The sequence below is a fragment of the Rhinatrema bivittatum genome, chromosome 5 (genome assembly GCF_901001135.1).
Source record: "Rhinatrema bivittatum chromosome 5, aRhiBiv1.1, whole genome shotgun sequence".
In the NCBI taxonomy this organism is placed as follows: domain Eukaryota; kingdom Metazoa; phylum Chordata; class Amphibia; order Gymnophiona; family Rhinatrematidae; genus Rhinatrema; species Rhinatrema bivittatum.
In genome coordinates this window covers 5,040,247-5,053,148 of record NC_042619.1, presented here as the reverse complement: position 1 = coordinate 5,053,148, position 12,902 = coordinate 5,040,247, and the positions used below count along the sequence as shown (strand labels likewise).

The following is a 12,902-nucleotide window of genomic DNA, read 5'->3' as shown; positions in this document are numbered from 1 at the left end:
GCTGTGAGGTGTAAATTGTTAATAAGCACCCAGGAGAGGTGCACATTGCACATTCAAAGCTGCTCCTGTGAAAACTGAAACCACAGAGCACAAAATAGCTCCCTTAACCCTTTCCTATCAGCGCATCCCCAAGCTGTAGACCGCTGCAATAGGTACAGTGAGACCTCGGTCGCTGTGATATTAAGTCGCAGGCTGTTCAGAAAAGCAGTTTTTTTCTGAACACCCTGCGACCCTGGCCGCACATTTTACTTTCTGTATTTTGGGTGACTGACTAATAGGCTCATCAACATACATTTGCATGTGATGAGCGCTATTAGTTTCAAGGGGGGGTTGGCCGCACGTTTTCCACACGCTATTACCCCTTACAATACAAGGGGTAATAATAGCGCGTCAGAAACGCACGGCCAAACGGTGCGCTCGGCCGTGTGCTGGCCCGAAGTAGATGACATCCTGTTGCTTTCACAAAACCAGTTTTAAGTCTCGTTTGAGAGGATCTACATACACGAGGAAGAGCTGAGAAAATGTAACCTTCTACTCTGATTATGCGAGATTTGCAGCTTGTGCTGGACTGCTGGTTTGTTTGGTCACTCCATGCCAGGCTGGTCCAGTTTCACCATGTGAGGTGCAGTCTCCTGTAGCTTCTGCTGATGGGGCTTTTACCTGGGCATCTGACCTGGCGGAAAACCCTAGGACATGGCCACTTCTTCCAGCTAGGGAGGGTCTGGCGTTCCAGAGACTCTCTGAGCCCTGGGTGTAGTCATTCTCCTCATGGAACGAGAAACCAGCTGCCACTCCCTGATCCCCTGGGATCTCCCATCCTCAGCTCTGCCTCGGTGACTCTCTCTCTCCCTCCCTGCCCTTCAGTGACACTCTCTCTTCCTTTAATAGTTTAAACAAGAAGAAGACATGGATCCTGGACCCCTCTGGAACCTGGTATTACTGCTGGCTGAATGTGATGGTGGTTCCAGTCTTGTACAACTGGATTATCTTAATCTGCAGGTACTGAGCCTGGGGACCGGGCAGGGAATTTTATTTATTTATTTAGAGACTTTTATGTACCGGTATTAGTGGGGACATCATACCGGTTCACATTTGAACAGCAGGTTTGAAAGTACAGATTAACTGGGAGGGGGATAACACAAGAGCAGCGTAGAAATGTAGCTTAACAACAGGCGAACATAGGGAAGAGAGTAACAGGCAGGTACTGAGACTGAATGGGGCAGGGCAGGGAAGAGAGTAACAGGCAGGTACTGAGACTGAATGGGGCAGGGAGGGAGAGAGAGTAACAGGCAGGTACTGAGACTGAATGGGGCAGGGCAGGGAAGAGAGTAACAGGCAGGTACTGAGACTGAATGGGGCAGGGAGGGAGAGAGAGTAACAGGCAGGTACTGAGACTGAATCGGGCAGGGCAGGGGAGAGAGTAACAGGCAGGTACTGAGACTGAATCGGGCAGGGCAGGGGAGAGAGTAACAGGCAGGTAATGAGACTGAATCGGGCAGGGTAGGGGAGAGAGTAACAGGCAGGTACTGAGACTGAATGGGGCAGGGAGGGAGAGAGAGTAACAGGCAGGTACTGAGACTGAATGGGGAAGGGGAGGAGAGAGAGTAACAGGCAGGTACTGAGACTGAATCGGGCAGGGTAGGGGAGAGAGTAACAGGCAGGTACTGAGACTGAATCGGGCAGGGTAGGGGAGAGAGTAACAGGCAGGTACTGAGACTGAATGGGGCAGGGTAGGGGAGAGAGTAACAGACAGGTACTGGGACTGAATGGGGCAGGGGAGAGAGTAACAGGCAGGTACTGAAACTGAATCGGGCAGGGCAGGCAGGTACTGAGACTGAATGGGGCAGGGGAGGGAAGAGAGTAACAGGCAGGTACTGAGACTGAATGGGGCAGGGGAGAGAGTAACAGGCAGGTACTGAGACTGAATGGGGCAGGGGAGGGAAGAGAGTAACAGGCAGGTACTGAGACTGAATCGGGCAGGGCAGGGGAGAGAGTAACAGGCAGGTACTGAGACTAAATGGGGCAGGGCAGGGGAGAGAGTAACAGGCAGGTACTGAGACTGAATAGGGCAGGGGAGAGAGTAACATGCAGGTACTGAGACTGAATGGGGCAGGCAGGAGAGAGAGTAACAGGCAGGTACTGAGACTGAATGGGGCAGGGCAGGGGAGAGAGTAACATGCAGGTACTGAGACTGAATGGGGCAGGGGAGAGAGTAACAGGCAGGTACTGAGACTAAATGGGGCAGGGCAGGGGAGAGAGTAACAGGCAGGTACTGAATGAGGCAGGGCAGGGGAGAGAGCAACAGGCAGGTACTGAGACTAAATGGGGCAGGGCAGGGGAGAGAGTAACAGGCAGGTACTGAATGAGGCAGGGCAGGGGAGAGAGTAACAGGCAGGTACTGAGCCTGAATGGGGCAGGGCAGGGGAGAGAGTAACAGGCAGGTACTGAGACTGAATGGGGCAGGGGAGAGAGTAACATGCAGGTACTGAGACTGAATGGGGCAGGGCAGGGGAGAGAGTAACAGGCAGGTACTGAGACTAAATGGGGCAGGGCAGGGGAGAGAGTAACAGGCAGGTACTGAATGAGGCAGGGCAGGGGAGAGAGTAACAGGCAGGTACTGAGCCTGAATGGGGCAGGGCAGGGGAGAGAGTAACAGGCAGGTACTGAGACTGAATGGGGCAGGGGAGAGAGTAACAGGCAGGTACTGAGACTGAATGGGGCAGGGGAGAGAGTAACAGGCAGGTACTGAGACTGAATGGGGCAGGGCAGGGGAGAGAGTAACAGGCAGGTACTGAGACTTAATGGGGCAGGGCAAGGGAGACACTAACAGGCAGGTACTGAGACTGAATTGGGCAGGGTAGGGGAGAGAGTAACAGACAGGTACTGAGACTGAATGGGGCAGGGCAGGGGAGAGAGTAACAGGCAGGTACTGAGACTGAATGGGGCAGGGCAGGGGACAGAGTAACAGGCAGGTACTGAATGGAGCAGGGGAGGAGAGAGAGTAACAGGCAGGTACTGAATGGGGCGGGGAAGGGCAGGGGAGAGAGTAACAGGCAGGTACTGAGACTGAATGGGGCAGGGCAGGGGAGAGAGTAACAGACAGGTGCTGAGACTGAATGGGGCAGGGCAGGGGAGAGAATAACAGGCAGGTACTGAGATTAAATGGGGCAGGGCAGGGGAGAGAGTAACAGGCAGGTACTGAGACTGAATGGGGCAAGGCAGGGGAGAGAGTAACATGCAGGTACTGATCCTGGGGAGGGAGTAACATGCAGGTACTGATCCTGGGGAGGGAGTAATATGCAGGTACTGAGGCTGGGGGGTAGGAAGTGGGAGGGATAGAGATGCCACCTGGATTGAGCATCACTTACATGTCCTAGTGCATCAGGAACAGGTGGATTCAGTCCGTGCTTTATCCTGGTGCATGCTGGGACCTATAAGTCCAAACTCTGAAGGGTTGGCATCAGTGGCCTGAGATAAAACCTGGACTGGCTCAGGCGGAGCTCGTTGGCTACCCAGCACATGTGGAAGTGGAGAGCTGCCGTCCTTCTCCCCAGCCCCTTCAGGCTGGACGCTGTCCTGACTGCTGCCTGTCTGTGACTCCTCAGGTCCTGCTTCAGCGAGCTCCAGGAGCGCTACCTGACTGTCTGGCTCACCCTGGACTATATCTGTGATGCCTTCTACCTGCTGGATATGGTGGTCCGATTCCGCACCGGTCAGTATGCAGAAAGCAGTCAGGGGGTCAGGCTGAGCGGTATGAATGGGTGGGGCACAAGGCCTTCATCCCCAGGATGCACCTGGTAAAAATGGACATAGCACAATCTGAGTTTATAATGTCAGCAATTGCTTCTGTACGGGGCCCTTACTGAGGCTTGATGACCTCTCCGAGCTCCCCATCATGGGCTCTGTAAGGGGCAGTGTCTGTCTGTCCATGCCCTGTTAGGGCTCCCGACGATTCCTTAGAAGGAGGCAGTTATTTATTTATTTATCTGTCTTGGACATTTGTTACTCCGCTTTGGGATCCTGCGGGCTACTTGTGACCTGGAGTGGCCCTTGTCAGAGGCAGAAAGCTGGGCTCGAGGGTCCGTCCCAGTGCGGCATTTCTTACGTAGCCGGCAAGCAGTCATATTATTAATTCGTATTTATTCCCATTTCCAATTACACCTAAAATCAGAGACTAAAATAAGATCTAACCACGATCAGTCAATGATCTCTAAACACTGCTGAAAAGACAATTCTGCAAGTATCTCCAGCATCCTGGCTAGCGTAATTCCACAAAGAAAGGCAGCAAAGGGCAAGGAAAGGACTCTTACTCACCAAAAGGGACATCTCACTCAATGCCCATTGTTTGAGGGCACTAGTAAAGACTGAATACAGATATCCAGTAACCGAAAAATCTTTAGTCTTTTATTATAAGACATCTCATAATAGCAGTGGTGCATTTTACCAAACAACTCTTTTGAGTTGTTACTCTCAGATAAATACGTCACTGCCCCTAAACTAATGCACCAAGGGGTTATTTTGTTTGTTTGCATAACACTTTCCAACTGGTTGACGTTATAATTTTATCTTATATATGCAAAAAAGATTGGATTCTTGTAAGTCATATGATTTCCTGTAAACTGAGCCCAGAAGGCAGAAATAAAAGTTAATGCTGACCTTTAACATATTGGTCAACCTTTAACATACTCTTTAGCATTTCAACAGCCTTGGGTATTCCCACAGGTTTGATCAGTGCAATCTCATTATCTTCATTTCTTTACCACCACCAAACTAGTCTGGCTTCATAGAAAACCTTCTCAAAGAACCCTTATAAAACAGTTTTACATTATTTATTGTTAGTAGTAAGAAAACAAATGAAAATCAGTCACAATCAGTAAAACAAGTTACAAACATGCATCTGTAAAGTATCCACATCAGTAACCACAGTCCATAGCACGGATTCATAATACACATATCCTAACTACTATCTGGGGGCTCTCTCAGATTTCTTTTATAAGGGGCAGTTACTGCCACTGAATGCCCTCCCCGGGCTTCTAATAATTCCCTCGTCCCTGTGAATGAGGCTTTCAGTGACAGTTCATGCCCTGTCTCAGCTTCTAATAAATATCTAAAATCTGTACTTTTTCAGACAGCCTCAGTTTTGTACCTCAGTGCCTAAGACATTGAAGTTTAGATGACTGTCTGAGAAAGTGGTTTGGTGGTGTGGATTTTATTACTGCTGGAGAGGCGTGTGCCTTTGTGCGCTCCTTCGTGCATCCTTTGGTCTTGTTAAGTATTTTTAAGGTGTTTTCCTAGTTGGCCTTTTGCATTGTGCTGTTAAATTAGTTTTAGCTTGATTTTAATCCTTTCAATTTGTATTTCATTTCTTGCATTTAACTTCTGTCTTATTAGCATTTCTTTTTATTGTTTGTTCTATTTTATTTTGTTTTACAATTCAATTTTATTTTGTCATTGGTTTTAAATGGGGTTTTTTTTGTGTTAGTATCTTAATGTATTTTATTATTGATTATTTTACTGTTATTTTTAATTTTATTTTTATGTCTATCTTTTATTAGTTGTTTTTAAGTTTCATTTGAACATTGTCATTTTTTTTTATTTTGTGCTGTTATTTATAGTCTTTTAGTTGCATCTTTCGATCTGAGTTTAGTTGCTATATTTTAGCATTTTTTCTAATTTCTTTTCTATTTATTAACTACTTATTTTCTTAATACTGTGGTCAATGGTCTAGAGATTTGTCTATTTCCTAGCATGTAGCCAGATGGGCTCAGGACCAATGGTTATGCTCCCCTGCCAGCAGATGGAGACGGTGTCAGATTTCAAAGCCGACCTCACCCTAGATACTCCCCTGCAGTGACCTCAGCCCTTCAGTATTTTTCTGTCTCTAGCTGTACATACCTCTCCCTATGGGGATTGCTGTACTTTTTGGAAGGAGAAATTGTACATTTAAATTGGAGAAAGATTTGAGCCCTGCTCTCCTGCGATGATACCTAAAGGTTTCTCCCCCAGTTGAGAATTCCTGAGGCGATTTCTGAGATCCCTCAGACGTGTGCCTTGGTCTGGTCGCCGGTTCCTGGTGTGGACTTTGCTGCTTAAGCAGCTGAAAGATGGCAAGTGAAGGAAGCCGAGTGCAGCGGTGATGGCCAAAACCCTCTCCCCCTGCAGTTAGAGACCATCTCTGTACTCAGCCGGTAAGCGCTGAGCCCAGAGAAGTAAAAAAAAATAAAAATATTTATTTTATTTATTTATTTCGGAGCTTTTATATTCCGAGGTTTAGCAGTTAGCCTTCACCCCGGTTTACAGTAGAACAAATTGTTACATTGAACAGGACACGGAACATAGAGTGGCAGAGAATACATCGAACTGTTAGCAGAAAATCATAGAACAAAACTTAAACGCTTGAACAAGGTCGCGACGTGTTTATCTTAAACTTTACACGGCAACAAAAGAACTGGGAAATGGGTTTCTCAAAAAAACAAGACTCTAGGGTATCTTAGTGTGTTCATCTTGTATGGGAGGTGCTCATCTAGAGTATCTTAGTGTGTTCATCTTGTATGGGAGGTGCTCATCTAGAGTATCTTAGTGCGTTCATCTTGTATGGGAGGTGCTCATCTAGAGTATCTTAGTGCGTTCATCTTGTATGGGAGGTGCTCATCTAGAGTATCTTAGTGTGTTCATCTTGTATGGGAGGTGCTCATCTAGGGTATCTTAGTGCGTTCATCTTGTATGGGAGGTGCTCATCTAGAGTATCTTAGTGTGTTCATCTTGTATGGGAGGTGCTCATCTAGAGTATCTTAGTGTGTTCATCTTGTATGGGAGGTGCTCATCTAGAGTATCTTAGTGTGTTCATCTTGTATGGGAGGTTGCTCATCTAGAGTATCTTAGTGTGTTCATCTTGTATGGGAGGTGCTCATCTAGAGTATCTTAGTGTGTTCATCTTGTATGGGAGGTGCTCATCTAGGGTATCTTAGTGTGTTCATCTTGTATGGGAGGTGCTCATCTAGAGTATCTTAGTGTGTTCATCTTGTATGGGAGGTGCTCATCTAGAGTATCTTAGTGTGTTCATCTTGTATGGGAGGTGCTCATCTAGAGTATCTTAGTGTGTTTCATCTGTATGGGAGGTGCTCATCTAGAGTATCTTAGTGTGTTCATCTTGTATGGGAGGTGCTCATCTAGAGTATCTTAGTGTGTTCATCTTGTATGGGAGGTGCTCATCTAGAGTATCTTAGTGTGTTCATCTTGTATGGGAGGTGCTCATCTAGAGTATCTTAGTGTGTTCATCTTGTATGGGAGGTGCTCATCTAGAGTATCTTAGTGTGTTCATCTTGTATGGGAGGTGCTCATCTAGAGTATCTTAGTGTGTTCATCTTGTATGGGAGGTGCTCATCTAGAGTATCTTAGTGTGTTCATCTTGTATGGGAGGTGCTCATCTAGAGTATCTTAGTGTGTTCATCTTGTATGGGAGGTGCTCATCTAGAGTATCTTAGTGTGTTCATCTTGTATGGGAGGTGCTCATCTAGAGTATCTTAGTGTGTTCAATCTTGTATGGGAGGTGCTCATCTAGAGTATCTTAGTGTGTTCATCTTGTATGGGAGGTGCTCATCTAGAGTATCTTAGTGTGTTCATCTTGTATGGGAGGTGCTCATCTAGGGTATCTTAGTGTGTTCATCTTGTATGGGAGGTGCTCATCTAGGGTATCTTAGTGTGTTCATCTTGTATGGGAGGTGCTCATCTAGGGTATCTTAGTGTGTTCATCTTGTATGGGAGGTGCTCATCTAGGGTATCTTAGTGTGTTCATCTTGTATGGGAGGTGCTCATCTAGGGTATCTTAGTGTGTTCATCTTGTATGGGAGGTGCTCATCTAGAGTATCTTAGTGTGTTCATCTTGTATGGGAGGTGCTCATCTAGAGTATCTTAGTGTGTTCATCTTGTATGGGAGGTGCTCATCTAGAGTATCTTAGTGTGTTCATCTTGTATGGGAGGTGCTCATCTAGAGTATCTTAGTGTGTTCATCTTGTATGGGAGGTGCTCATCTAGGGTATCTTAGTGTGTTCATCTTGTATGGGAGGTGCTCATCTAGGGTATCTTAGTGTGTTCATCTTGTATGGGAGGTGCTCATCTAGAGTATCTTAGTGTGTTCATCTTGTATGGGAGGTGCTCATCTAGAGTATCTTAGTGTGTTCATCTTGTATGGGAGGTGCTCATCTAGAGTATCTTAGTGTGTTCATCTTGTATGGGAGGTGCTGAGAAGATTTGCCTCCCGATTCAGAGACATTTGGAGGGGTTTCGGTAAGACCTCCTCCGGTCTCTTAGCTCAGTGCGCCATACCGACGTCGTTCCCGATCCCAATGGGGTAAGGGGAAGAGGGCTTCCAAGTGGGTTGAGCGGCCCCTCGGTGGTCTAGGTCCCACTTTAAACTTGGTCAGCACAGCATGTGGTAGGCCGCGGCGGCGCCATCTTGCACATGTCTTTGTGCGTGCCATATTGCCCTCCATAGGACATTGGTACGCTTAGGGTGTCGGTTCTGCGCACGCGCTGTGCGCATAACATCGCGTGCGTACACATGCGCACAACCTACTAAGCGCAAGATACAGGTAAATCCAGGCAGAGGGGCTGTGCGTGCCCCTCGCCGCGTCCCACCTAGGTGCCCAAAATCTATACGCATAAAATTTTAAGCGCGAGTTGACAGAACACACAGTTAACACGGTCAATGGCTCCGGCAGCCAAGAAACCTAAGCGCCTTTCTCTCTGCGCTGCTTCTCATATTAGGGCTGCACAGTCTGACCTGGATTCCAACTTACGTCAGCACCGTGAGGAAGCCAGGGAGAGTTGGGCCTCCCCGGACTTTGCTAAGCCCGGCTCCTCACACTCAGAGGATGGGTCAGCCACAGCCTTAACTGGAAGTATCCCGGATCTGAGTGACCCCTGTGACTGGGTCATCCATGGGAGAGGGAAATTCAGCGGTTCCTACCCCAGTACCTCCTGGGCTAGGTATGGACCCAGCTGCCTTCTCTTGGGTGGAATTTTTCCAGGGCCTTCAAACCTTCATACAGACGCAGTCTGTGCTCCTGTCCAGACAGATCCTCAGCCGGTAAGCCCTCCCTCTCCTAGTCCTATCGGCAGACCTCGAGGCATGCCTCAACTCACCAAGGGTATCTCTGGCAGGGACCCGGACAGCACAGACAAGGAGGAGGATACAGATTCCTTGGAAGATGGGGAAATTCCCCCTGGTTTAGAACAGTATCAGACCATGTTACGGTTTTTCCATAAGAGACAAATTGCCGGCCCTGATTTCCCAGACCCTGAAGATGCTGGGAGTTCCTGGGGCGGACTCTATGATGGCTTCATATCGCCACGATATTAAGTCGGAGCAGTATTTCCTGCGTTTCTGTGCACTTTTTTCGGTCTGCTCTCGGGCAGGCACTAATTTCTGAGCGTGAGATGTGCAGATCCGGCACTCGTTATTTTTTCCTGTATCCTGGGTGAATAGCTAATAGCCTCATTAACAGGCATTTGCATGTGATGAGCGCTGTTGGTTTTGGGGGGGATTTGAAGGCGCGTTTTGGACGCGCTAATCCCCTCATAGCACAAGGGGCTGTGGGTGCCGAGCTGAGCACGCTTGACTGTATCGGCCTGCTTGTTCTTACTCTCTTTTCTCCTATTCACTTCCTGTTATTAGTGCTCAGGGCGGGTTTTCTCGCTCTCTTCGCTGCTCCACTCTCGGTTATCAGTCACGCCGGGCCCTGGTTTCATTAGTAACAGTTAAGCTTTTTCAGATTAGATCTAATTTTCCTAATTCTTGTGCTTGACTCCAGATATCCCCCTATTCACCCCCTGACTTCAGAAACCCGGCTAAAGATAGGGGGGGGGAAACTCTTTGCCTGGTTCAGGCTTGGCCTGCAGTGCAGACCTTCCCTTTCTTTACTAATGAAGGAGTGGCTGCAAGGGTGGGAGAGCGGCGGTTCCGGAAGACCTTGAATCCTGTCTGTCAGTGCGATCTTCCCTCCTCAATCAGTCTCCTCGCCTTCCTTTCCAGGTACAGCCCCCTCCCCTCATCCTTCTTTGGCTCACTCTCAGAAACACGCGGGCCGATACAGTACAGTGCGCACTGTTAAACCGCGTTGGGACGCGCTAGCTTTACCCCTTATTCAGTAATGGATAATAGCGCATGGAAAACGCACGTCCACCCCCCCCCCCCTGAAACTAATAGCGCCCGCAATATGTAAATGCATGTTGATGGCCCTATTAGTTATTCCCGCGCGATACAGGAAGTAAAATGTGCAGCCAAGCCGCACGTTGTACTTGCAGAAATTAGCGCCTGCCCAAAGGCTGACGTTAATTTCTGCCGGCGCCGGGGAAGTGCACAGAAAAGCAGTAAAAACTGTTTTTCCCTGCACCCTCCGACTTAATATCATGGCGATATTAAGTCGGAGGTTTCAAAAGTTAAAAATTAATTAAACATAAAAAAAAATTGTAAAATAGGCCCACGGCTCACAGGTTGAAAACCGGACACTCAATTTTGTCGGCGTCCATGGCTGTCAGCGGGCTCGAGAATCGATGCTGGCAAAATTCAGCGTCAGCTGTCAAACTCGCAGACAGCCGCCACCTCTTTTTACCACAGGCTCTAATTTGAATAATTTTGTTTTAGTGAATCGCGCGCACAGGAGAGCGGTCACTCACCCGCTCTCCCGCAAACTTTACTGTAACAGCCTGATAGTAACATGGTAATAGTTTCTTATTACTGCTCAGTTTCAAGATAACGGTTTACAAAAGTATATATTTATGATGGCTCTACCGAATGACGGTATATAAAAGTCATCAAATAAATAAATAAATAATGACGGCAGTCTGCCCAGCAAGCTTCTCAGGGTAGTAACTGCCGCTCTGTGCCGGTTTAGCTTTTTTATTTATTCCCATCCTCTAGCCTTTTAGGGATCCACAGTGTTTATCCCACGCCCCTTTGAAATCCTTCACAGTTTTTGTCTTCACCACTTCTTCCGGAAGGTCATTCCAGGCATCCTCCACCCTCTGAGTGCCTTTTTATAAAAAACAAACTGAGCATCTTAGGCGATTTCAATGCTCATGCTGAGAATCGGATTTGTGTCTCTGATGTAGAACTTTCTGTCTCTAAACTCTGAATTAGGTCTAACAGAAAGGGTCTCTGGAGCAGCCCATGAGGCCACTGCTGCGAATGATTTGCTCATTGAGCATTCTTCATCTCTTCCTACTTTTCTGTGGCTTGACCGCTCATTGATCACTTTTCTCCCCAAACCTCTTCATAATAAAGAAATCATAGTCCCTGAAACAGATGAGGTTGGAGTTTAATTTACCCGCAGACTCCTATGACATGGAACGAAATCCTCACTTTAGTGCCGCACTTGGCAGCTTGTGGTGATGGCTCTGTGAGCTGCCGCCCTCATCCCGATGCCACCGTCACCGTTTCGTGGCCTGCTCGCCACCCGATGCTGACCGTCGCTGAGAGCACCACGGGACGCTGCCATGTTGCTCACTCCCGGGCTTCCCCAGGCTCGCACGCCCGACTGCCAGATACTTAAAGAGCTCGTGGCTCCGGCGCCCCTTGATGACATCACCAGCTCATCACTAAGGCCTCAGCATTGGGTTTATTAACTCGAAGCAGTGCTCCTGCATTCCTGATTGATCCTGCATGTTCCTGCATTTTTGTCCAGTCTTGCCTCGCCCAGCCTTGCCTTGCTCTACCTGTCTCGTCCATTCTTGCCTCGCCCAGCCTTGCCTTGCTCTACCTGTCTCGTCCATTCTTGCCTCGCCCAGCCTTGCCTTGCTCTACCTGTCTCGTCCATTCTTGCCTCGCCCAGCCTTGCCTTGCTCTACCTGTCTCGTCCATTCTTGCCTCGCCCAGCCTTGCCTTGCTCTACCTGTCTCGTCCATTCTTGCCTCGCCCAGCCTTGCCTTGCTCTACCTGTCTCGTCCATTCTTGCCTCGCCCAGCCTTGCCTTGCTCTACCTGTCTCGCCCAGCCTTGCCTTGCTCTACCTGTCTCGTCCATTCTTGCCTCGCCCAGCCTTGCCTTGCTCTACCTGTCTCGTCCATTCTTGCCTCGTCCAGCCTTGCCTTGCTCTACCTGTCTCGTCCATTCTTGCCTCGCCCAGCCTTGCCTTGCTCTACCTGTCTCGTCCATTCTTGCCTTGTCCAGCCTTGCCTTGCTCTACCTGCCTCGCCCAGCCTTGCCTTGCTCTACCTGTCTCGTCCATTCTTGCCTCGCCCAGCCTTGCCTTGCTCTACCTGTCTCGTCCATTCTTGCCTCGCCCAGCCTTGCCTTGCTCTACCTGTCTCGTCCATTCTTGCCTCGCCCAGCCTTGCCTTGCTCTACCTGTCTCGTCCATTCTTGCCTCGCCCAGCCTTGCCTTGCTCTACCTGTCTCGTCCATTCTTGCCTCGCCCAGCCTTGCCTTGCTCTACCTGTCTCGTCCAGTCTTGCCTCGCCCAGCCTTGCCTTGCTCTACCTGTCTCGTCCAGTCTTGCCTCGCCCAGCCTTGCCTTGCTCTACCTGTCTCGTCCATTCTTGCCTCGCCCAGCCTTGCCTTGCTCTACCTGTCTCGTCCATTCTTGCCTCGCCCAGCCTTGCCTTGCTCTACCTGTCTCGTCCATTCTTGCCTCGCCCAGCCTTGCCTTGCTCTACCTGTCTCGCCCAGCCTTGCCTTGCTCTACCTGTCTCGTCCATTCTTGCCTCGCCCAGCCTTGCCTTGCTCTACCTGTCTCGTCCATTCTTGCCTCGCCCAGCCTTGCCTTGCTCTACCTGTCTCGTCCATTCTTGCCTCGCCCAGCCTTGCCTTGCTCTACCTGTCTCGTCCATTCTTGCCTCGCCCAGCCTTGCCTTGCTCTACCTGTCTCGTCCATTCTTGCCTCGCCCAGCCTTGCCTTGCTCTAC

General features: G+C 49.0%; 1 protein-coding gene across 1 annotated transcript in view; it reads left to right on the top strand.

The window, feature by feature from the left end:
• The first annotated feature begins 876 nt into the window (after positions 1-876).
• The window catches only part of CNGA4 (cyclic nucleotide gated channel subunit alpha 4), a 55,019-nt gene continuing 42,993 nt past the window's right edge, over positions 877-12,902 (top strand). The window contains exons 1-2 of the mRNA XM_029601915.1: positions 877-999; positions 3,606-3,712. Coding sequence (XP_029457775.1) covers positions 956-999; positions 3,606-3,712 — 151 coding nt within the window. The 5' untranslated portion in view covers positions 877-955. The remainder of the gene's footprint in view (positions 1,000-3,605; positions 3,713-12,902) is intronic.